The sequence below is a fragment of the Alligator mississippiensis genome, chromosome 5 (assembly GCF_030867095.1).
Source record: "Alligator mississippiensis isolate rAllMis1 chromosome 5, rAllMis1, whole genome shotgun sequence".
NCBI lineage: Eukaryota > Metazoa > Chordata > Crocodylia > Alligatoridae > Alligator > Alligator mississippiensis.
The window spans coordinates 4,609,431-4,634,900 of record NC_081828.1 but is presented as its reverse complement, the minus strand read 5'-3'; the positions used below and the strand labels follow the sequence as shown (position 1 = coordinate 4,634,900).

General features: G+C 45.6%; 1 protein-coding gene across 4 annotated transcripts; it reads right to left on the bottom strand.

Annotated features, from left to right (window-relative positions):
• Nucleotides 1–7,814: 7,814 nt before the first annotated feature.
• Nucleotides 7,815–24,175, bottom strand: LOC102571448 (cytochrome P450 4B1). Of its 4 annotated transcripts, none has more exons than XM_019479232.2 (12): nt 23,710–24,175; nt 22,543–22,684; nt 21,267–21,311; nt 20,304–20,431; nt 17,843–17,967; nt 17,588–17,742; nt 15,937–16,043; nt 14,520–14,710; nt 13,487–13,620; nt 11,682–11,746; nt 10,818–10,900; nt 7,815–7,980 (listed from the first exon to the last, which is right to left on the bottom strand). In XM_019479232.2, the coding sequence occupies exons 1-12, from the start codon at nt 23,896–23,898 to the stop codon at nt 7,935–7,937; spliced, it is 1,410 nt and encodes a 469-aa protein (XP_019334777.1). In that variant the 5' UTR covers nt 23,899–24,175; the 3' UTR covers nt 7,815–7,934. The 4 variants fall into 4 exon arrangements, with proteins under 4 accessions (XP_019334777.1, XP_019334776.1, XP_014454162.1 ...); XM_019479231.2 differs by lacking the exon at nt 7,815–7,980 and adding an exon at nt 9,792–10,195 and having other exon boundaries at nt 10,788–10,900; XM_014598676.3 differs by lacking the exon at nt 7,815–7,980 and adding an exon at nt 9,792–10,195 and having other exon boundaries at nt 23,710–24,173.
• Between the last annotated feature and the right edge of the window lie 1,295 nt (nt 24,176–25,470).

The window sequence follows — 25,470 nt, the reverse complement described above, 5'->3', positions numbered from 1 at the left end:
TGTCAAAAGAGAGGCGGGAGAAAAGTACAGAAATGTCATGGCCTTAAAGAGAGCCATCTGAGATGAAACCTTGAGAGGAGATCTCGATCTGGCCGAGCTGACTGTTTCTCACGCTGGGTTTCTTTGCTTTCATGGGCCCTTTTAATGTGGGCTTGAGAGAGAAGGGTTGTTTCATGCCCCTGTAGTATGATGGCATCCACAGATTGGGTACCATTTAAAACATCTAGCCCCTAAGGCATCACTGGCCAGCTAAGCATGCTGGGAAACAGCGGTGTTTGCTGCAAAAGCGGCAGTGGGGTGATGTCGCCTCCTTTTTTTTGCATCTGATATGGCTATTTAAACACCAGGTTTTTTTCTGCAGCAAAAACTGGATGTGATATTCCTCCCCACCATGCTGCTGCTCGTGAACCTCATGCTGCTGCTGCTTGGCCCCTCCAAGCTATTGGACCCACTACGGGGAAGTTGTAGGGGACTGATGGGAGGGTGAGAGGCCACGGGGTAGGGGGGGCTCATGCCCCGCTTGGCCGGGGGGGGGGGGGGAGGGGCTCATGCCCCACTTAGCCACGGGGTGGGAGGGAGAGGGCTCACTATACAGCTATGCTACTGTCTATCCTGAGTATGTGTGTAACACCGGCCACTAAAATTCACCCTTATCCCTGTATTGAGCCTTTGACCGTGCCATATGTTCAATTCTTATTAATGTGTTGGTGTACCCCCAGAATGACTGACTGGTCTGGATACAGGCAGATGACCTTCAAATCCAGGAAAGCTTTTTCTCTCTTTTGAGGGCTGCAGGAAAAGGCCCTGAATTGGTGTTTGAAACCATATTCAAGTCAGGCCTCATCAGCACTAATGTGATTATGTATTTGTGTTACCAGAGCTGGCCAGGACGATTTCCCAATTTGGTCAGAAATGGAGGTTTTTTCTGCCAAAAAAAAAAAAAGCTTTCTGATCAGCTTTGCATTTCTCCTCTTTTTTTTTTCCTGCACGATCCTTTTGGCTGAAAACTCTGGGTTGGCATGGTGAAAGGAAGCATGGGCAACGTGAGCTCTACGAGTCTGTCACACAGATTTGAGAGGACTGAAATGCAGCCCTTGGCATCTCACAATCTCCTAGCACTTTTACAACTGCTAGCTTCATCACGCTGCTGTGAAGTAGATCAGTACTGGCCATTTTACAGACAATTTAGAGATGCAGGGAAGTATGCATTTATATAGTGCGCTTAGGACTAGAATCCACCCAGTTCCCTGCTCTGGTACACTGATGACAACACTTTCATTGCATATCTTTTCCCAGTTAGTCTCTAAGGTGCCACCTTGTCCTGCCCTTCCCATTTAAGGAAGTACTTGGGGGAATGATTCTCTGTTCCAATCTTACTTTATTTAATTTGTAAATAAAAGCAGCTCACGATCCTAAACTTTTTAAAAGAACCAGCTAGGTTGTGAAATGAGGATTGATTTGCACCTTATAGAATAACCAAAATGTGTGTGCGCGCGTGTGTGTGTGCGCGCACATACCATATATTATCTATAAAATATAGAAATATATGCTGGGTTTTTAGTTGTAGCCATGTTGGTCTAAGGACATAGGTAGGCAAGGTTCCTGCCTCTGTCTCTCGATATATAGATAGCACAACCTTTCATGGGTTGATTCCCACTTCATCACATGCAACAAATGAGGGAAACTGATATCCAGGCAAGAGGAAAACCTCCCCAGATAAATGAGTGGAAAGAGGTTTTCACTGAGTAACTTGCATGGTTACAGGTGAGTCTGGTGTTGAGTTTCGCCATTGCAAATATGAGTCTTTTCAAAAACAGCCAGATCTTCAGCTGAGAATTGGGCCCATAAGCTTCATTTTCTTTGGGCGATACTTCCTCCAGCTGGACTGCTTAAGCCGGTGGTTTTCAACGGTTTTTTCATTAGTGGAGCCCCCCCCCCCCCCCCCCCCCCCCCAAAAAAAAAATTTTTTTTGAATGTAGGTGCTGGACCTCTTTTGAATTGTAAGTGTGGGTATTCATGTACATTTGATTGATCATTGTCATCTTTTGTGGACTCCTTAGACATAGTCTGTGGACCCCCAGGGGTCTGTGGACCACAGATTGAAAACCACTGTCCTAGGCAATCTGTGAGCAAAAGCTGGCACTTGTATAACTGGTTTGGACAGCAAGAAACCCTTGCTACTAACCACTAGCTGGAGTCAAAAAACCTATCCCTTAAGTAGAGATTTGTATTTAACTTCCCTCTCTGATTCAAAAGGATCTTCAGCTAGTGTCTCTAACTGATATATCACTAATTCCTCCCCTTGTTTAGCGGGGATGTCTTTTGCCTTCTCCTGAGGTCTCTCAATCTGGGCACTTTGTGAACACACCCTGTAAACCATCACAGTGCAGCTGGCTTTGCTCTCGGTTCCAGAAAGGCTATGGTTTGGCCAGTATTCGGGATAGGCGACTGGGAAAAGAGACCCCGGGCATGCAGTTTGTAATATGGGTGATGGATTACTAGTAGGTGGTGCTTTTCCCTCTTGAACTGAGCCAGCTTTTGGCATAGACCCAAGGGGCTTAGAGGAAGCAGATTGGAGGTAGTGACCTGGGTAACATAGAGTGGTGGGATCTTAACCTCATTGTTCAGTGTCAATATTAAAGAAAGTGATCCTTGACCTGGATTGTGTACCTTTGGTAAGAATTTGAGATGAATCAAGATGTCTACTGAAGAAATTCAGACCCATACCCATAGATTTAAGGGACCATCTAGTCTGAACTTCTATACATCACGGGCCATAGCACTTCATCCAGTGGTTTTCTGCATGTAGCATTTGTAACTCAGGCCTAACCTTGTATCCATCACAGTGGGCCGGACTTCATTCATTGGCCATTTTGTCACCATGCACCAAACAACTTGGGCAAAACATTTGCACCCCATGAGTTGTTGCTCTCCGGCTGCTCAGTTTGTCTTAAGTCAAGGCTATTCCAGATGGATAATTAGCCACCAGTATCATATGGTGGTGTTCGTGTTCCTTGATTGGATGATGGAGCCTCATGTGCAAGAGAGAAGACAGTGGAATAGTGCATAGGCCATGAATGGACACCTTGGATGTCCCGTGAAGGCAGTGGCCAAGTTGAAGAGCAAGCCTGTTGGAAACACCCAACCAATCAGAAGTGGTCATGTGTAGGAAGGTCCACGAATGGCAAAGCAGCACAATGGGTGGGAAGGAAAAGGAGCTTGCTATTAACCACTGAGAGGGAGCCTTGCATTGACTGAAGATACCACAGGAAGGAAAAGAGTCTCAAATCAAAAGCAATAAATGCTTGGAGACGTCTTCTCTTGGCTTATAGGCTTGGCAATACTGGAGCTACATACAGGGAGAGAAGCGTTTAGTGCCTGAAACCAAACTAAACCATGACCTTTAAGGCAACTATTCTAGATTTGCCCTGATGGCCTTGAGGTTTGAACTTGAACCCTTATGAGGAGGAAGCAAGTGTGTCCTGAATCTCTTTGAGTGGAGAAAAATAAGGAATTGTATGTGCCAATTAGATCCCAGGAGACCACACATCTTCAAAGAGGCCAGCGTGCTCTAGGTAGATCTACTTGTTCTGAAAGGGCTGCAACTTGAAGTCAGAACAGTTTATTGAGTCTCTCCATGCCTCAGTTTACCCACCTTTATGATGAAGTTATGCAGCAGTATACAAAGAATACTTAACCCCACAGGGGCGTTACAAGAGCATGCATTCATTCAGTGACTCTGAATGTCCTGGAAGTGTTTTAAAAACATAAGGTGCAGCATAAGGGCAAACTATTAGTGACAGAGCAAAGGACCAGAAACAGCCTGCTGGGCTTTGTCCCATCTCCTCCACCACAGCACTAGCTGCACACCCAAGTCCTATAGCTGACTTCCCTGTGTCTGTTTTTCCCTGGGTAGATGGGAAATACAATCCAATACTCTCAATACCTGTATCTTCTTGGGATGCCCTGAGGGCTTCATGGATCCACCTTTGCAAGGGCACAATGAGATCGTTGCTACAGCATCCAATAGATGGGAGCTTTGCTGTGGATTTCAATGGACACGTGATGATGTACAATATTGCTAAATCAGTGTTAAAAAATCAGGAGACTTCCTAAGAATTTAAGAGATTTTTTTAATAAAATAAGCTACGTGGGTTTAGTTATTCCTCTTCTATTTTCTGAGCCTTTATGGCTTGAACATGACATTCATTTGCTCCACAACCAAAGCAGCTGGAAACTTTACTTACAAAGAGAGAGATTGTTTTGTTAATCACCTGACTCCGGGAGCTGGCGCGTTGGGGAAAGAGGCCAAGTAGTGCGAGACTTACAATAGCACTGCTAGGAACTGGTTACCTGGTGCACTCGTATTCACATGGAAGCAGGGATGCTGTTGAAATGGGCCACATTTGTAAACCATTTTTGTAATCCATCAAGAAGGACCAATAAGAGGATGCAGCGTCTTTCACCTCCCGAGGAATGAATTACCCAGCCCACACTGAGAGTTAAGCGCCAGTGGGCTTTTTGATGGTCTATGTGAAATATGGTTGAGGGCTTCCATAAGAGACAACACACCCCCATCAAGATTAATGCTTCCATTCACCTTCTTTAGGCATCTTGGTGGAGAGATGGTGCGCTCCTGGAGGGGTACAGGGATAAACAAGTACTCGGAGGAGGATCCAGGCCAAGGGCTGAGACTGCAAGAGGGGGTTGGAAAGTATGAATCGGTCATAGTCGGTGAGCAATCTCCACATCTAGTGCAGGCAGTGCCAGGAGTCTGTAGGCAGGGACTCCGGGACACACGGACATGGGAAGCAGGAACAAGAAGCCAGGCTGAAGAGACAGCATCTCTATCTGCTCATGTTGTGAAACCTGGAGCATCCAAAGCCCAAATGATGACGGTCCTGGGTGGCCTAGTCTACTCTGCAGCCAGTGAACTTGATCCTTTTAGCTGGTGCCTTTCTGAAACCAGGTGCCCCTGCTGCAAGTGCAGATTGTTTTCTAACAGAGATCTGCCAGGGGACCGCATTCATCCTGCTATCCCCAAATAACAGAACTGAGCACCAGAGCTGGCGGTGGGGGAGAGACTGCAGCTGATGGCGCTTGCATAGGAATCGTTCCTAAATCAGCATCTAGCAGGAGGGGGGCCTGGTCCCATGCCTGGGCATTGCTGCAAGACAAAGAACAACTACACAAAAGCAGTGCATAGCTCTGGTGCCATGCACAGGTGAACCTCGTGCTTCATTTCCCCAACTGGACCACGAACGCGAGTTGATTCGTCCTTCCAAATCGCTCTGCTTCTTCTCTGAGCCATGTATGACCTTAGTCCCCGGCCCATCACATCACCCACTCAGTATCGATTCCTCCGCTTCATTCTGTGGGATTTCTTAAATAAAACTTTGCAGAGAGAGAGTTGTTTTAAAACTTAGCCTTGGCGAAATGCTTGAGATTAAAACTTTGCCTTGGCAGGAGGGTTTGAACCATTGAAATGTGGATCTCTCAAGTCTATAACTGACTTGAGCAAGGACAAAGGAGGGCTCTGACATGGCCAGAAGTCATACATGGCAAAATTCAAATGGATTTAGCTGTTCCTGCCTTCCCTGCAGGCCAAAGCTTTTCAGTTGAGGCTGTTCAATAATATTTGGGAATCACTCTGCTGCCACCTGGTGCCCTTATTCAGCTTGGCGCGGACATCCATAGTCCTAGACAAGGAGGGTTGAAGGGACGTCAGGAGTCACATCTAGTCCAACCCCTGCTCCAAGCAGGACCAGCCCCAGCTACAGCATCCCAGCCAAGGCTTTATCTACCCGGGTCTTGAAAACCTCCAAGGATGGAGACTCCCCCACCTCTCTGGGGAGCCTGTTCCAGTGCTTCACCACCCTCTTAATGATAGTTTCCCCTAATATCTAACCTCAACCTCCCTTGCTGCAATTGGAGTCCATTGCTCCTTGTCCTGTCATCTGCCCCCACTGAGAACAGCTCCACCCTCTTCCAAACCCCTCTTCAGGCAGTTGAAGGTGGATATTAAGTCTCTTCTTCTCCAGGCTAAATCATCCCAGCTCCCTCAGCCTCTCCTCACCAGTCATGTCCTGCAGCCCCCAATCCATTTTTGTTTCCCTCCACTGGACTCTCTCCAATGTGTCCACATCCTTTCTGTAGTGGGGGTGCAAAACTGGGCTCAGGAGTCCAGATGTGGCCTCCCCAGTGCTGAATAGAGAGAAATAATCACTGCCCTTGATCTTCTGGCAACGCTCCTCCCGATGCAGCCCAGGATGCCGGTCGCCTTCTTGGCAACAAGGGCACATTGCTGGCTCATATTCAGTGTATTGTCCCCTGTCACCCCCAGGTCCTCTTCTGCAGAGCTGCTGCCCAGCCAGTCACCCCCAGCATGCCCCGGTGCACGGGATTGCTCCATCCTAAGTGCAGGACTTTGTACTTGTTCTTGTTGAACCTCGTGAGATTTCTTTTGGCCCAATCCTCCAATTTGTAGAGGTCTCTCTGAATCCTAGCCCTCCCCTCCAGTGTATCTACTACTCCCCCACCTTGGTGTCATCTGCAGACTTGCTGAGGGTGCGCTCCATCCCATCTTTCAGGTCACTGATGAAGATATTGAACAAAACCAGCCCCAGGACTGATCGCTTGGGCACTTCACTTGATCCCAGACGCCAACTAGGCATCGAGCCATTGATTACTACTGAGCCTGATGCTCCAGCCAGTTTTCTATCCAGTTTACAGTCCATTCATCCAACTTGTACTTCCTAAGCTTGCTTGGGAGAATGTTGTGGGAGACCATATCAAAAGCCTTGCTAAAATCAAGGTACGCTAGTCTCCCCACATCCACAGAGCCAGTCATCGCATCATAGAAGGCAATTGGGTTGGTCAGGCATGACCCCAAATCCTTTTCTTTGCACAGACTCTGCTGAAACCTCAGATTACAATATTGTTGTGGAGGATTGAGTGCTTTTTATCCCCTCAGTCTGCATCACAGTCAGGAGTGCAGTACTGGTGGAAGTGCTATTTCTTTGCTGAGAAAGTAGAAGATCCCTCCCAATCACTGGCAGCTCTAGGAGTTTGAGAAGTGGGGTACAGATGGGTGCGTCATCCCATATAATACAGCACCTATCTTTCTCCAGGTAGCAAAACTAGAAGCTTTGCTAATATGCCAAGGGTCTAGGGTGGCATTATTCAATTTAAGATCAAAGCCAAAACAAATATACTTTCATTGGAATATGAGTTAAACTATCTGCAGGGCTGTGACAGAGGAGCTACCTTACCAGGAACAGCTAACAGACAGCACCATTGCAGACAAAAGGCTTAGTGGAATATCAAGACCATTAAAAAGGGGAGAGGATTGTTAACACCTGTGGAGTGAAGAGTTTAGAAAGCATCTGGTAGATTTATAATGAGCCATGAAGTCAAGTGGCTCCCTCAGCACTGCCTGAATAGAGATGCAGCTGCCGCTGCTGGACAGTTGGTTTTAAACTTGGGGTGGAGCAGAAATCAAAGGGGGTACAGCTGTACCAGTGCACCCCCTAGATCTGCCCCCCTATCCCAACCTATTTCTCCAAATTCAGTCTCTCCAGGCATTTTTCTCAGGGCTTTGGGAATTTAACCCTGAGTGGCTTTCCATGTACTTCCAGTTTGGCCCATTTGTTTAGAGAAAATGGTTGTCCGCTGGGCATCATGAGGCATTCCTTCACCACTGATGTAGACTGTTGCATGGTGCTGCTGTTGCTGTGGGCTGTTTAACCATCAAGGGCCCTTTACCCAGAAACAGCTGTAGTCGTTTTATTGGTTGAAGTGATTCCACAGTAGCCTTTTTTATACTAACGAATGTTATGAATTTTATTAGCAGCTCTCGGTACTTCTTGATCCATAAAAAACACTTCACTGCTTTCTTGTACAAGCTGTTATTTTCTAAGTGTTTTATTCTATATTCAACTTGTGAAATCTCTGCCTGGAGAGAGGGTTTGAATCCCGAGCCTGTTGAAAGAAATGTAAATAGATCTGAACTTTTTCTCCAAGTTCAGGCATGTCTGGACCCCAACTTGCTGGCTTGTAAGCATCTGCAAAACTGCTGGAGAGGTCAGGAACATATTTTGCAGAAGATTCACCAAAGGGAGAGTAACTAAGCGTATTTCCATGGATGCATACAAATCTGGGATGCATCGCACGCTATAGGAGTACTTGCTTTCTTACACTATTGTGAACAATATGCAAAAATAGGATCTGGCCTCCTGTGATACAGTTAAGCAACTTATGCACTTATCCAATGTGCTCTTAAGGAAACTACACTGAACCCCATGTTAGTCGTAATGTAAGCAATAGACAGACTGGCACTGCCTTCTGCATTTAGGCAAACTATGCACTTATTGGGAGTGGCATGTATTCTATTATAAATGTGTTAATGATATCCCAGTTTATGCCCTACATTTGAATGAAACCACACACAACTCTAGATCCAGGCAGAATTTGGCTGTCTGGTATCTACAAATGCACACAAGTCAGACTGCTTTAATGATGGTGGCCTTTGTCTTTGCTGCTGCATTTTGGACCATGAATAGACTTCATATTTGGGTGTTCCTATGGCCTTCATTCATGAAGAAAGCATATGCATGGCTCTTGCCCGTGCTATATAGTGTCAATATACACATGACTGATGAATGGATCTAATTATTCTCAGTGTTCAGATTCGGATCTGAGATTTCCCCGCCTCGCCCCAATGCTTTTGCTCTAAGATGATGAAGAAAAATACCAGAGCTGCCCACGGTGGTAAAGATTTCACCTGACTGAAAAGGAGGTCTCTCCTTGAATGGGATGCTTCAGTGTTTATCCCTGGTCGGGGCTGGGAGTGGGTTTTTGGGGTGGAATTCATGCCTCCGTTAAACATTTTGTCTGGGGAATAAGATACAGTGCAACTGATGCAACAAATACATGGAGGGTTAGATCAGTGACTCAACCTTTATAGACTCGAGGGCCCCCCTGTTAGACCCAGAAAACGCCATCCCTTTGCTTTCATTCATTTTTGATTATGGAAAAATAATAGAGCATGGAACTCAGCCCACAACAGATCTGAACAGTTTTGGTGGTCTGGATTTGTATTTGAAACTTGCGGTCTTATCTTGTGAATGGCGTAGGTGTTTGCACACCTAACAGTGCTTGCATTGCATGGCACCTCGCAACACCTTTTCAAAGGCTCTCTCAATGCCCTGCCTGAGAATCGCTGGGTTAAATGCAAATGCAGCTTTACTGCAGCACTCAGTCATGGCAGCATGAGAGGTTTGTACTGGTGCAGAGACTGCTGGCTAAAACCCCAGAGTCAACAAGGCTGTCTACTCAAGCTTTAACCCAGATGAACCCAAGCTAAGGGCAGAGGATGGTGGAAAGCAGAAAGCAACATCTGGAGGAGGGATGGGGAGTCCGGCCATCCTGGTAGTGGCAACTTTTTGGAAGTGAAGGGAGCAGCACCCAGGTGGGACCTGGGGGGCTACAAATGAACCCTTCACAAGCCACATGTGGCTTACAGGCTGCCAGTTGGGCAGCCCTGAGTTAACCCATTGGTTATCAGGGGATGGGAATCAAAGGCTCACTTAAGTCCTATGGAGAAAGAGTTAGTCCAATGCAACTCTGCCTTCTACGGTTTGTGTTGGAGAACAGGCGTGCAATGATCTGCTTGTGCAATGTGGGGCTGCGGGAGCCTGAAGTTGCTGCCCTCACTTGCATGCAAGTTGGAGTGTAAGACCACATTTGCTTGCACTGATGAGCAAAGAGTTTCTTAGTCAGGAAACAGCAAGTCTGTGGCTTTTTTTTTTTATTGCCATGGTCAGAATGTGTGTTGTCTTCCCTTGAGACTTGCTTCCCCCAATCTCTGGGGAGGCAACAGAAAACTGGCACCGAGCGGTCAAAGAGAAATTATAGCCAGGGCTGGATGAACAGGGGTATGCATCTAAGCAAGCATATTGCTTGCACTCCCTTGGTAACAAGTGGATGTTGCAGAAGCCCCTGTGATGCTCCCTGCTTCCCACGGTATCAAGGAAGTTTCCTTAAGAACAGGTGTATCCCGGTCTGAGACTTGAGGACGAGCTGAGGGACCAGCTTGGGGGGCTTGGCTGGGTCAGGGGAGAGTTCAAAGCGCAGCAGGGTCAGGGCGAGAGCCACTTTCATCTCATTCATGGCAAACTGCTGCCCGATGCAGTTCCTGGGGAGAGGCAGGAGAAAGCCGATGAGCCTGAGCTGAGCTCTTGCTTTTGGGGGAGCACCGGCCTCCCCAAAGATCCCCTGGCATTTGACATGCTTTGCCAAGAGGTTGTGCTGCCTCGGGGGAGCGCTGTGTGCAGGGATTCATTCCTGTGCTGCATGCACAGTGCCTGTCACGAGGAGCCTCTTTACCGATGGGGGACTTGATACACTGCATGATTTACTTGTCTTTTAGGAAGCACTTCTTTCATTACTGAAGAGCAGCCGCCTCTGGGGAGAAATATGGCAGCTGTTCTTATATAGTGCATATAGCGCCTATCTTGCTGGGATCCTTTGACCCCAGCTGACTTCCTGCCCCTGGGGCCGGGGGCTGGACTCGATGAGCTTCTGAGGTCCCTTCCAGCCCTAATGTCAATGAAAGCTGTGAAGATGAGGTGTTTCTCTCTGAAGGAAACTTCAGGGAAACCAATGCAACTATTCCAGCTGGCATTTAAGGCAACAGCTCCCCTCTTGTAAAAAGCACTGTGAGAATCCTAATGGCTAAGGGAAAGGTTTTTTCCCCCACCCCAACATAGAAATGAAGGGATCCTAACCCTTCAGGGTGTCCCTGAACTCTTCCCCACCTGGCTCCAGCTGCGAAGGGCAGGAAAGCATACGGGTGCCGCTGGGAGGTGTTCTCCGGTGAAAACCTCATGGGATCAAACACCTGCAAGGAGAGAGGGTGTTTTAAGGGTTGGCTGCAAAGGTTTGCAATCGTCAAATAGAGCATGGTTTGGCTTGGCTCCAGCCAGAAATGCACTAGGTTTCTAGATTTATGAAGGGTGCAGGCCACAACATTTGACCACCGAGCTTGTGCAGAAGATGCCTGTTCACAGCCAGACACAAGGTCTAATTCTGGCAGGAGTTACACGGGCATCTGATACAGGGGGCCCCGACATGGCAAGTCTGCTAGGACAGCACAAGGGGAAGTGGCTGTGATCTCCTTTGAGTGATTGGTTAGCCGGGCTCAAAAGGAAAGCTGGGATGTGCTAACTAGAGAGGTGAGCTAAATCTTGCAGAAGGAAAGTGCTGTTTCACAGAGCTTCCTTTTGCAGCCATCTCTTCCCTGTGCCGCCTCCCATTCTCCAAAGTACCCTTTCATTGGGTCTAGAAAACTACTTGAACTGTCTCTCTCCCATTAATCCCACCCACATTGCCAGTCAAACAGGAGGAGATGGCCAGTGCAACCATTTTTAAACATCCTCATTTTTCACTGTGCAAGATACAGAATCTTTAGGGCAAGCTCATCTTTATTGCATCTTGCTCTGCACAGATCTCATTTCGAGTCTGATGCAAACACACCCCTGTTTAAGTCCAAATGAGTTTTGGTTAGAAGTATTTTGAAGGAAGAAGGTGTCAAAGCTGGTTCCCAGCTATCCTGAAACTCAGTTTTTTTTTGTCTAAAGAGTTGGATCAGCTTTCTCTTACTTTTGTAAAGGTCAAAGTACCTCAGGATCTTTCCACACACTCCGGTTCCTATGGAGGGCATAAATGCTCACTGAAATCATTAGTCCTGCAAGAGAGAGGCTTGGGAGATCACGGAGCAAACTGCTATTATACAGGACCACGCAATAACGGCTTAGTAACCTCTTTTCCTGCCACTGGTGTATCGTTCTGGCTCGCTAGCTTTTACTTCCCGAAGAGGTGAGTGGAAGAAATTTCTCATTATGAAGCTGGTTAAGCATTGGAAGAGAGTTTCGAGAGAGGCTGTAGAATCTGCATCCTTGGATGTTTTTAAGAGCAGGGTAGAAAAAAACGTGGCTGGGATGGTTGAGTTGGGGATGATCCTGCCTTGAGCAGAGACTTGGACTAAATGACCTCCTGAAGTCCCTTCCAGCCCTACTCTTTTGAATCCATGAAAGCCTACAAGCTTTGCATTGCTGCTTCATGTAGTAGCTCAGGAAGCAATAGAGGTGTTTTAATACTTTTCACTTTCAGGATGGGGCAGATGAAGAAAAAATGCAAGTTTAAACAAATACATTTGAACTGGATTCATTTCTGAGTCGTGTATCAGTGGTGAAATGGCCAAGGGGAGTGCTGATGGAAGACTTGCTAGAACTGGTGAAACTCCCCATTCGGTGTGTGCGTATGCTCAGCTTCAAAGTCATTTGGGTATGTTAATGTGTCACTTAATTGGTGTGTGAGCATGAGGAACCACAGCAGCCACAGGGAGAGAGGGGGTTTAGGAACCCCTCAATGCTTGTGACCTTCCTGACAATTGTTATAATTTTGGAGCCAGATTTTCCTTGATTTGCACAATTGTGCACTTGTGTATTCTGCCCTTGAAGTTAGAGGGAGGCAATTTGTGTCCTCATTGTCTTTATTTGTTGCATCTGATTATCGGGAGGTTTTACGTTCACACCTAGCAGCCAATCATTGTGTGGGGGTTGGTCCCTACCGAATCGATCCAAATTCTGTTGAAGGTCACAGGAAGAAGCCTGTTGCCTCTCCGTGGGTTTTGGGTCAAGGCCTTTGTTCCAAGGGCATGCTTGACAATGTAATTACAGTATAATCCATGAGCAGGTGATTTTTGCAGAGGCCTGAGTCTCTCTTTCCATAGAGGAATGGTTAAGAGGTTGGATAAAAGCATCTGAGCATTGGGAAGGACTGCACTTGGAGCCTGGAAGTGCAGATGCAAAGAAAGCCAAGAAACTCATCTGCCCCAGGTAAAACTTTTACTAGTGGAGTTGGTGGAGGAAAGGAAGTTGACTTCTCTCCCTCGCTGCTGAGTGGGCAGGAGACAACCAGGGAGAGTTAATCAGACATACTAGCCGAAGGGAAACAAAGAGCTGTGATCTACTCTAGGGATGTCCAACTTCTGAGTAGCCTGAGGCCCCAGGCCTGGTGAACACACATGTTGGCCCTGTCCCCCCGCCACACTGTATGGGCCACATTCCCCCATCCCCCCAGCACCATGTTGACCTACACGGCTGTACCAGTGGAGGCCACACCAGGGTAAGCCACACATGAAGCCCATGGGCCACCAGTTGGGTAGCAGTAAATCTGAGAAACCCTGCGGCAACCATAGGTGGTGGATCAAGGACCCAATCTGAGAGTCACATTGTAAATGATAATGGAGGCATAATGAGACCCTTGAGCACCACAAGCTGCTCTTCCCCTTCAATTGCATAGAAGCACTGTGCCATCTCTTTGGACCGAGATGCGTTCGAGGGCAAAGGATCATTTCCATGGGGGTGTTAAGGATGGTGGTGCAAGATAGTTATGCCCCTGAGTGCAAAATGAGCAGACAAACCTTCTGGTAAGCTCCGGCCATCGATAAATGTGATGGGTTTGCTGAGCTGTCGGGACACCCCAGGGGCCGGTGGGTACAAGCGCATGCTCTCCTTGATGCACATGGTGGTGTAAGTCATCTTACCAAGGTCCTCCCTGGAAGCAACCACAGGTGGAAACTGCAAATGGGGCAGCACCTTCCACCACAAAAATACTAGCCAGAAGCATCTGGCCTCAGCCAGTCGTACTACACTTTTATCATTTAAAGATGGAGAAAGTGATCCTGGAACCAAAGCTTAATGCTGAGTTATTAGTTATGGGTTTTGTAACCACTTCTGGTACAGACGTCCTGCCAGAACTGGAGGACATTGCTTAGAGTTATAGTGCTGTTTAGGCTCAACCTTATCTCCAGACATGTACCCTACTCCCAATCTACGTTATTTTGCTGTGACAGAGTCCCAAACACAAGTTCTTTTAGGAATCCATCCTCACACTAGCGACTTCTCTGCTTTACTCTCATGACTGACAGTCAAGACAGGAAGTAGGATATCCAAGAGCAGAAATTCAGGTGCTGGTGGACTTCCTGTGTTCTCAGGTTTTATGTCTGGGGACTTCTGAATATGCTGCATAGGAGAGACAGGCTAAGAGGAAGTTTGCCTTCAGCATAAAGGTTTTTAATGTAGATGGTTGATAGACTTAGGCTAGTGGTCAGGTCTAGGAGAGGCTTTTGTGTTGCAGTGTAGACTAACTCTTCATCTCTCGATGCATTTGCTCTCCTAACTGCAAGCTCTCTGGCACTTAAGCCATGCTTGTTTTGTGTTTCTGCAACATGATACAATGACCCCTGGTCTATGACTAGGGTTTTTAGGCTCTACCATAATTAAAAAACCAAACAAACCAAGTGCTTCACCAGGATGTGTTGAAAGTTCTTGAATGAATCTCTAGAAATGCCAGCTCTGACTATTGGGGATTAAATTTTGCAAGAGACTGTTTTGGATTCTTAGACAAAATTTACCTTATGTTGCTCATTAGTAGAAAAATGAGCTGGATCTTACCACTGAACTGTGTCCCGGCCGTCCAGAATCTCCTGGATCTCTTCCCTGCATCTTTGCTGGTGCTCTGGGTACAGAGCCATGCAGTATAACATCCAGGAGATCCCACTGGCCGTGGTATCGTGACCCTCAAACATGAACGTGTCCACCTCGGCACGTAGGTCCTCATCAGATAATCCAACTCCATTTTCATCCTGAGAGAGAAAGGAGATGAGTCATTGCAAAACACTGAAAATGTGCATGCTCTTTTCTGGAGTGAAAAATTCATTAGTGAAGTTAACAGGCCTGATTTCCTATTTCATTTATGTTCAAGCAGCTCTGACAGTGAAGGAGTAAAACCTGATATATGTGAGGTGAGGTGAGGTCAGGTCCATCGGGAACTAAGTCAGGCAACCCCCCTCAAGTATTGGTGTTGAGCTTTGATCCTACTTGGATCCAACTTAGATTCACTAAGATGTCAAGTGCAAAGCTTGCGAAGAACACTAACTTTAACATGCCAACTTCTCACTACAAGAGTTCTCGCCATGCTTTCTTCTACACCAAGAATAGCTGTATACTTTGAGTAAGGATTACTTCCGTGTTAGATGACGAGGTAAAAGAAGAAACAAAATGAGAGAGAAGGGAAGCAAAGGGACAGAGGGTGAGAATACAGAGGGTGCATCTCCTTCGTAAGAGACCCCGCTGCATTGAGAACATAGTGGGAGCTGCCTCTAGCGTATCTGCAGACATCTCCCAATGGATTTAATAGATTTCATAGACATTAGGGCTGGAAGGGACCATGGAAGATTGAGTCCAGCCCCCTGCCTCAGGGGCAGGAAGTCAGCTAGGGTCAAAGGATCCCAGCAAGATAGGCATCCAAATCTTTCTTAAGAGTCCAGAGTAGGTGCTTGCACTGCCTCCGGGTTGGAGTCTATTCCAGGCCTTGGAGGCTCAGATAGTAAAGAAGGTTTTCCTTTATGTCCAGCCTAAAATGGTCTTGGAGGAGTCTGTGACTGTTGGACTTTGTCATCCCCTGAGGCGCTCTGGTAGACAGGCGTCCCCCAGGTCCTGATGTACATCCCTTACATTGCATACACCAGTCAATGTAATCTCTCCCTATTTTTCCATGGGATATGCCAAAAAGTCTCATTCTTCCTTTGGTGCTCTGATGCCTCTGTTCCCTTAGTGTGTTCCATGACAATAGACTTGTGGGGATGAAGAAACTCATTTTTCCCAAAGCAATTTATCTGCTGAATGCTGCAAGTCGCATGCACCCCTCCAGCTTTGCTTCCTTTCTCTTCCAACCCACCTATTGACCAACAACATGAGGAGGAAAGGATAAGGAAGTTATTGTCAAGAATAGGCAGATGGTTGGTGCTGACATGGAGTAAGACACAAGAATACTTCTTGGCTGCTTATGTATGTATCTTTGAATCCTCACCTTGGCACAGAGAAGAATGTCGAGAAAATCCAAGTGTCTCTTCTTCCTGATCTTTTCAAGTTCTCTCTCATCTTGAAGCATCTTCTTTCTCTCTTTTATTACATTGTCTGCATAAGAGGGAGTACAAAAAGCTGTGACCTGTCCGTCTGTAGGCCAAGCTGTTGCAATTAGTTGCGTGCCTCAGAATCTGATCCAGTACATTAATCAATTGATTAACACTAATGCATTATCTCCAACCACTCTCACCTCCTTCCAGTGTGCCAGTCCACAGAGGATGTGAAGTGTTACAAGCCACCAAGCATTGAAGTTGGTCCTTTTAGATCTGGAGACCCAATGTAATCACCAAAAGCTTGCTTAAAAATTGTTTTCCAACTATTTAAGTTGGTCTAATAAAAGATATCAGATTCACCCAAAGAACCTTGTCTGCCAATGTAATCACCAGTGTGCCAGTTGAGAATTGTCCTGTGATGGGAGCTCATCCAGGACTCAGTGCTGTGGGCCTAGGAGGCTTGGCATAAGCTTCTTCTGAAGAAGTGCATAGCCTATGGGCGAGCATGAGGCCACCTCTCTACTGATGCATCAAAGGCATGAGCTGACACGGTCCCCAATCACAGAAGTTTGGCTGTTTCTAGACCAGTTTAATGCCTTTTAGTTCTGGAAGTTCAGCAGTTCAGCATCCGCCATTTCAGTCAAAGTGGCTACCACTCGTGCTGAAATGATACTTTTCATTTCAGGATGACTATTCATAGGATTTAAAGATGGAAGGGCCCACTGTGATTTAGTTAAACCTTGTCTACCCAAGTCAGAAACCACTGAATTTGGCCCAGTTCCCCCTGTACCTGAGCCCAAAACATTTCTGTTTCACTAAAGGATATCATCCCAAGACACTGAGATAAAGAATCTGCCTCCTTCTCGGGTAACTTGTTCCAGTAGTTAATCACCCTTACTGTGAATAGCCATATGCCTACTGCAACTACAAGGCTGTTGAGCAGAAGATGATATCTCTTAGTAGGAGATAAGATTTGCCTGCTAAAGTACTGCCCCTGCCATGGAGCTGGCAGAACTTTTGAGGTGTTTTGATGGTTTACTCTCTTGTGTTCATGAGGATCCAGCTAAGCTGCAGAGAGTTTAAGCAACTTGCCTAAACTGGTGGAATAGAGCAGATGCCAGGGTCAACTCTGATGCGACTCCACTGAACTGGAATGGGGTTCCACCAGGGTTGCATTTGGCCTAGATCTGAATCCTAGTATTTTATCTGACCTAGAAAACTATTTGTTTTTTCATTTGGAGAAGGTGGAGAAGCTTCCGTTCATAGATTATCTCTTGCAACAGATGAGATCCCTGTGGAACAGTAGTTAATCTCAGAGGCATAGCAAGATATTTAAGCACCCAGAGAGGGTGGAAATTATGCTGACCAATGGAAAGCAAGGGTCTAGGGGGAGGAGTCTTGCCTGCCCTGGGTCTTCTCACTTAAATGGCATCTGCTAGTGTTTCTATTGTCTGTGGCAAAGACTCCTGGTAGGAGGGGATCATACTAGCACCCCCTTTAAAGTGGGCCAATTCATTCTCCTCCCCTTCCACCAGGATGTATCGCACCAGATGAGACCTCCTACAATCAAGAGAAGATGGAAAGGAGGACAACAGTAAATACCTGTATGGAGATGTGCTAGCTTACAAGCCTTGCGCAAGCGGCGTCCCTGGGGACTGAGTTGGTAGAGGAAATCACTTGTAGGCAGGTAAAATTTAATTCTATGGATTATCAGGTAGGTCAGTTCATACACGGCTTTGATGTAATAGTCCAGGTCACTGCAGAACAAGTCAGAATTGGATAATATATCAGCGAGGATAATATGGGCATGGGAAATGGGAACATTTTCATCAGGATTTGAAAGGACCCGATACTAACGTGTTGGTCTGGCAGTTGCTATGATAACTGAAAGCACACTTCATGATGCTGTCCAGAGTCATCAAACTGACGTGTTCAAAAAGCTCCACTGACTTCTTCTGTGTGATCAGCTGTTCCCATTTATCCTAGAGGAAGAGAGACAGACATGAGGAGTCCTTCTGGAAAGACAATTCCGGAGTAAAGACAACCCATTCAATGGGCTTTTCCTGCCTCTCTGATCTGCGTCCTCCCAAGTTCACATCAATAATTTACGTGTTGGCATGCAAGGAAAACATCTGATCTTAAAAGTAAAATGCTGACAGGGATCAGTGTTGCCTTGTGAAATCAGGTTGTAAAACTATTCATTTACAATTGGAGATGATGTTTGGTCATAGATCAGATCCATGCTTATAGGCAGACTTCATAGTTTTGGGCCTGAACCAAAACCTAAAAGTAAACTTCCCTAAAAAAAGGGAAAGTTGGAACTGTATCTGGAGACTGACTCAGGCCCACGCTCCTACTTTTGAGGTTTTTTTCCTGATAAAATGTGGTAATTTCTAAAAGGAAACTGATCCATCCCATTAATTTACAGAAACATGTCCAAATTGGGTGACTAAGAAGGAAAGAGGGGAAACCCATATGCACTAATTGATTGTCAGCCTAATGCAATTCAGGTTTTCTGTAGCCTTTACTGCTACAGGTGTACCTAAAACCCAGAAGACTCTGCTGGAAACTTTAATATGCGTTCTACCTGTTTGAGTCATCCCAGCAAATTTCATAGTTAACTATAATCTGCCATACTTCTGGCAATGTAAAGGGATATCAAATCCTTCTAGCATGTCACATTTTCTTGCATTCCAGTTGTGCAGAAGAACATGTTTACTCTTTCTTCAGTCTTTTGGTAATGAATGAATTACTTGGGTTCTTTATCTCTTGCCAATGTTAGAAATCAGTTATTGCAAGCTAAGGTTTTTACTAACTAAATGGCAAGAGAGGACTGTTTGGCTAGAACATACCCACTCTATTCAGCGGAGGATAAATCTTGCCCGCAGTCTTTATCTTGATCATTATCAGGGACATGTAAAGTATCAATTTGATGGCTTTTAGTTTAAGAAAATATTTGAGATGGAAGTACTCTCCCCAAAAATTGGTCTAGAAACGATTTGTACCATACATATGTGCTTTAAGAGTGTATATACCTCTTAATTTTTTTTTTCTTTCTCTTCCCTTCTCTACCCTTGTTTCTCAGTCTCCCTGCTTGTGTTTGGCTCTGACTCCCTATATTATCTTCAGTATGGTTTGCTTTCTTACCTTGGGTGCAATATGTTCCCCAGATTTCGTTTTCTATGTTCATGTGACGGGTGTCACTTCTGGGGCCGGGGCTTAGGTTGGCCCCTCTTTTTAAGCAGGGCAGGCTGCTCCAGTCTCGCCTGCCATGACTTTGCTGGTATAAAAACTGGTGATATAATGTGGTTGGCTGCCCATTCTATTGCCTGCTGGTAGGGGGTGCTATCCACGGCTCTGAACCTCCCTTAAACCATAGCCAATGCCTCACAGATTGCATCCATAATTATAAGTGCTCCAGCCAGAAGCCAAGTCAAACTGCCACATGCTAGGCCTCTCACATTCATTCTGCCCCCTCTCACAGGGCCTCTTTCATACCACCCTTCACTGGGCCTCTACCAACCTGCCCTGTTCCTCTTGAGTGGCTTTCAAGCCATTTGCTTCCATATCACTCTGGGAGATCCCTCCCCCCCCCCCCAACAACCCTTTGGGCACTTCTTGTAGCGTACTCTGTAGGTGATGGTCCTTACCTAACACTAGGCTAACTTTCACCACAGGACCCTCCTTGGGCACTTAGCTCTTCCTGCCCCCTTCTTTGGTCCAACTCTATGCCCCCTTCTTGGGCTTGGGGTCTTACAACCCCAGGAACTCATGTGCCTTTTCGTCCCACTGAGGCCCCCTCCTTCCCCATAGCCTCATCCTTACCTCCAGGCTGTTTTCTGGAGCCGAAGCTCAGCAGGGAGATGTTTCTTCTCTGCTGGCAGATCTCAAACTTCTCCCTCCACCCCAGGGAGCTGAGCATTAAATGGCTGCCCTAATTGGGCACCTGCCATCTCCCTGATCTAGGCCTTAGTGACAGAGTACTGAAGCTACTCTGTTACAGCTCATCACTATTGGACTGAAAAATATTATACTCTGATTTTATTCCCATCTACTTTACCAGCTGAAAGACAATACATTGGGTCTACCTTTGGCTGAAGTAAATTGTTGTAGTTCAGCTCATTTGAAAGGAGCTTTGGTGATTTTTTTTATACCATATGAGGATCTGGGCCTTTTACTAACATGGCTGTAGTACATTTCTGTGAAAGAAGATCTGTGTAACTTCTCATTCCAGTTTCTTCCATTCCTTCTGTCCCAGATCCAGTTACAGTCCTACCTCTGTAGCTGAAATGAATACAACAATGGTGACCATTCCTACCAGCATCACTTTGGTAGAATCTGAAATCAATGACACGTAAGGTTTCAATACGTCATAATGAAACGCTGGAGTCAGCAGCCTCCGATGCTTGAACCACTTTGGCCCACTTAAAATCAATAATCCCTTTCCTGGAGGAAAACAAATAATAAAGAGATGGTCAGATACTTCACCCAAACTATGAGTTCATCTTATTAATTTTCATAGCATTTGTATCATGATGTCCTTTGGCTCTAGAGACTGGCCAAAATTCAGGGTCTTGTAGGAAGAGAAATTGGTAATGGAATTGGGTCTCTTTTAATGCTAATGTATTTAAAAGAATGTAAAAACCCTTAAATATTTAATTTTCTTTTTTTCCCTCTCTCCTCCTTTTTTGGTTTTCAGGATTTTGATGTTAATGTCCAGAATTTGTATAAATATATCAATAAAGTGCTTTCATGGAGCATTTTGTCAATGTAGGCTCTGAGTCGAGCTGACTTTTTTTTTTTCCAACGTGCATCATTTAAGGAAATAATCTTGACACCCAAATAATGCTGCTAGTCACCTCTATTAAACTCTAGGTTGGGGTATAATGGTGTCACCAAGTAGGGAGCTGGAAAACAGGCTGATTTTATGTAAGAGTGGTGAACATTTGACTTGCCCAACCTTTATCCTGAACTGGTTGTGAAATCTCAGCTATAATCTGCTGTTGGAGCAGGATTCTGGATTAAGGAGGACTGGCCTATTTAATGTAGTCTTCCAGAGCTTTCCATTGGGAAAAGCTATCTTCTCTGGCTTTTTTTAATAAAGAGGAATCAAATACATAAAACTACAGGACAAGAACATAAAACATGCCATGAACCAATGACGCAAAAAAAAATTAGGGTGAAAGCTGATGCTTAGGGTTCATGGTTAAAGTCATAGAGTGTTCATAGTCCATCATATATTTGCTGGTTTCACGGTGGGGTGAAGCACAAGTCTACGTACCAATCCAGGGAATGAGGAACTTGTAGGCTAGATCAGACTTTGGATCTGTAAAGTTCAACATAAGAGGCAAAAGCACAGTGTTAAAGGTGAAAATATATGAATGCCATGAGAGTGACTGACAATCTGGAAATATTTCTGGTGTGCCTTCACTCTTCTGAATACTTTGTCATGATTAGATAACAGAGATGTTGTAGCACGTCTAGGTCCGGTATATATTTCTGGTATAGTTTATTTATATCTGTATATATATCTCTTGTATAAGTAACTCACTAAATCAGGCAAACACCAAAGAACTGAGAGGGTGAGGAAGGATGAGAGGAACACAGTGAAACACAGTGGAGATGTCATTGCCAGATGAAGACCTTGAGTCAGATCTCTAAAGGCATTAATGTAACAAGTCCCAGCTATTTTTTTAAGAGAAATCTACCAGGATAGTTCTGCTTTTCTGGGATCATGTACTTGCACAATAAAATGCTCAAGTTTTGGGTAGCCAAGGTTCAGAGCACATTTGGGCTATACGGCAAAAATCCCCCCTTTCCTATGTTTCCCCACCCTAAGGGTGCATCTGCACATGCAAATAATATGACTGAGTAAACTCCAGTGCAACTTTCACTGGAGTAAACTAATCCAGGCATCACCGTCTACGTGTGTGTTTAATTGAACTAATTTACTCTGCCATCGGCTAGTACCTGTGCCTGATGGAATTATCCGATGGCAGAGTAAATTAGTCTACTTCCACCTAATGGTGGCGCACGTGTAGATGGTGATACTTTTCTGTGGAGCAGATTAGCTATTCCATAGTAAGGCACATGTGTAGATGCTCCCTAAAAGGAGCAATCTGTAAATATACCAGAAGACAGAAATTCATCGAGGGCAAAGACTGTCATTGACAATGTCTTTGTATAACATTTAACGTAAGGGGGACTTGTTCACTACAGCCGTAGTATGGGCTTCTCCTTTTCCTAGTTTTGGAAGCTACGGTGAGAATGATGAAGAAGAGAAGGTTTGAAATGCTCACTAGGGGAACATACTATGCTTATCTCAATAACTTTCCGGGGAAACATTTATATTCTATGTTTGGGGTTTTGCCCCTAAGATATTTGGAGAGCTCAGGGTTTGGGAAGGGACATAATGGAGGGAACAACAGAAATTAATTGAAGAGCCACATAGGGAGAAGAGTCCTGATTGCTCTCGGTGGAAGTATCATTAGACACTTGTACTGAGGAAGAATCTGCTGATAGATTTTTTTACCTGAAACAAGATGCAGTGTCCTTACCTCCTCGGCCAAACACAGTTTTGACATAATCGGGATCACTGATTACCAAGTTAGGTACGAACCCACTAAACCATCTGGGGAAGGCATAGGAGTATTTTTCAGACCAAGCCAGCAACTTGCTTAATTCTTCACCTTGAGGGACCTGAAATCAAGGTTGAAAGACAAAGGAAGAGCTTGGAGCAGAAGGGACATATATAAGAGAGATGGAGTGAAATTCACCCCAACATGGAAAATCCCCACAAGTCCATCTAGTCCCCTTCACAGAAGATGGGGAGAAAGTGGAGTGGACTTGCATGGAAGGAATCTGCACCCCCAGTGAGGGATGAGACTCTACGCTGGCTCCAAATTGGCTGGAAGCTGTGGCATAAAGCTGCAATTATTCTCCCAGCACAACTTCCTTCTGGTAGTAAACAAAACACATTTCTAGCCTTCATCCAGGCTCTCCTGGCTCCTGGTCAGGGTGAATATATATCCAGGGCAGTGCTGTGTTCTAGTTGTCCTGAAATGGGACAGCTAGAATGGATTGCTCATTTCTAGTTGTCTTGGAATAGGTTACCCAGAGAGGTGGTGGACTCTCCATCCCTGGAGGTTTTGAAGACCTGGCTAGTGAAGCCTTGGCTGGGATGATGTAGTTGAGGCTGGTCCTGCTTGAAGTAGATGTGACCTCCTGAGGTCTCTTCCAACCCTCACTTTCTATAGGTCTATGTAAACCTGAGGCTACTCTGACTTAAGTCTTGCTCCAAGTCTCCTTTCACCCCCACCCCACCAAACCTTTGACAGTTCTCCAACTATCCCAACCCAGCTGAGTGCAAGCAGTGGACCTGAAAGGCATGCACTTTCAACAAAGGGAAAGGCTTTCCACATGACTTGTGCCATCACCAAGGCCCTGACCATGGAAAGTATTTAAGCTTGTGTTTAGCTTTTAGCAGCCCTGCTTAAACTGGTAGGACTCTCAGCATTTTTTAAAGGAGCCAAAAACAAGGCCAAGTGTTTCTTCTGTGCTAAACAACATGCCTAAATCTGATGCTAACTGCACAACTGGGAGTTTGGATGAAAGGAAAGTCATTTCCAGCAGATTCCCTGTGCCTTGTTCCTTCCCCTCTCGCAACCGGCTAGTCAGAGCTGACCCTCGGGGCATATACAGCTTGTTCCCCACCATCTCCTTACCTCATGGTTATGGCCATATAGCCAGTGTCTGGGAGGGCCTGGGAAGCTCTCAAGAGCTTTGATGAGCTCTTTTTTCTTCCAATAGAGCTGAAGCACTTTTAGCAGCACCGAGATGAGGCAAAGCCCTGCACATAGGGATAGTAGGGTGGAAAGGGAAGGTCTCGCTATTTCCTCCAGCATGTATGCCATGGTCCTGCTGGTTGAGGGTCAGCAAAAGGTGTCTTCTTGCTGCCTTTCACACTGCTGTTGTGTCTGTCCCTAAAGAGAAGGCCTAGTCAATGGTAAGATATTGGCCCTTCCCTTTCATCCAGGGGGAAAGGACTCTCGTATGCTGGGCAGTCCAGAGGAGATTTATGTAGCAGGAAGCACACTCAGCCCAGCAATAAAAAAGCTTGACTCTTCCTGCTTAAGTGCCCAGCTTCCTTATAACCACGTCTCTTCTCCAGCTTTATTCAGAATAGCACAAAAAGAAGCCTCCTATGTAGAGAGGATTAGGGAGGCTTTTATAAACACTGGTTATTTAGTAACCTTTTGTTGATGAGGCTTTTTTGTGGCTGGGTAGGCAGCGCTAGAGATAAAGAACTGAACGTGGGAGACCTTTGCTCCGGTCCTGGCCACACTGCATCCCATCGTATGCACCGTTTCAGACTCAAGGCTCATTGATCTACTGTGTGAAATGTGTAGGCTATAGTAGGCCTTAAGCTGCTTATTGAAAGGAGGTATTTGTATCTGCTTGACTACAGTTTTGCTAGAAGAAGGGAGAAAATGTCACAAGGTACAAAATCATTTTTAGAGACCTTGAGTCAAATGTGTGGGACAAAAACAGAGGTAAAGGCTGCAAGGTTACCATGAGTACATCTGGTGGTTTGGTGATAGGCATAGCTAATTTGGAACAAAGTCAAACTTATATAGGGAACAAGAATAACCTTATGACTATTAATCCAGAGAAACACTTACAAGGAGCACTTTTTTAAAAATATTTATTTACCTTGTGTAGTAATGTATAGTGAATGGTGTATAGTGCATATTGTCATATTCTATATAGCGTAGTATACGTTAAGCAGTAGAGTACAAAACCCAGGTCCACGTTGGGATTTTTTAAATTCTGTCTTGACCTAAATTCTTGCTGAATTGCTCACTTGCAAGTGTACCTGGTTAGCGCTATTTAACAATTTAGCTTGAAACTTCAGTAAGAAGGTCCTTGAGCAACAGAAAGAGAAACACTCTCTCTCCCCTTTGGGAGCAAACGGTGAAATGTGTGTTTTATTCAGTTCATAGATTTGGAGGCCAGAAGAGATTCTGGAAACCTATAAGGCACAGTGCAGTCGGACACCTATTTGAGCCAAATTCAGCCCCAGTGCCCAGTGCAGGGAGCTGTAAAAACTTGGATGGTGTTCTGCCGCCTTGCCGTGCCATTTATTGTAAGAACATGGGACTGGGGGAGATCCTGTGTCCCTGCATCCAGACCTCTGTTTCTGCAAGCACTTGTGTGATCTGATTCCCAACACTGCCTTGTCAAGTCCCATCTTTAAAATGACTTTTTTTGCTCTCACTGCTCTGATTGGGAGAGACTTGCAAAATGTCACTTTTCTGATGGTGAGGAACTTTCCTTTCATCTCCAGCATCAATGCACTCATAGCCAGTGCTCACCCACTTGTTCTTGTGCCAACATTGTCCTTGAGCCCAAATAAGACTTGGGTTTCCTGGTGGTTAACCCCACACAAGCCCATTTCAATGAACATTTGTAGTGATAAAATACAT

What these genes read in the sequence shown, in the direction of transcription:
- LOC102571448 (XM_019479231.2), bottom strand. Translation starts at nt 23,898, where the DNA reads ATGGCATACATGCTGGAGGAAATAGCGAGACCTTCCCTTTCCACCCTA. An exon ending in ACATTCTTCTCTGTGCCAAG is followed by an intron (nt 14,711 to 15,936) that starts GTGAGGATTCAA and finishes TTTCTCTCTCAG; the next exon opens with GATGAAAATGGAGTTGGATT. An exon ending in TGGCCGGAGCTTACCAGAAG is followed by an intron (nt 11,747 to 13,486) that starts GTTTGTCTGCTC and finishes TCTCTCTTGCAG; the next exon opens with GACTAATGATTTCAGTGAGC.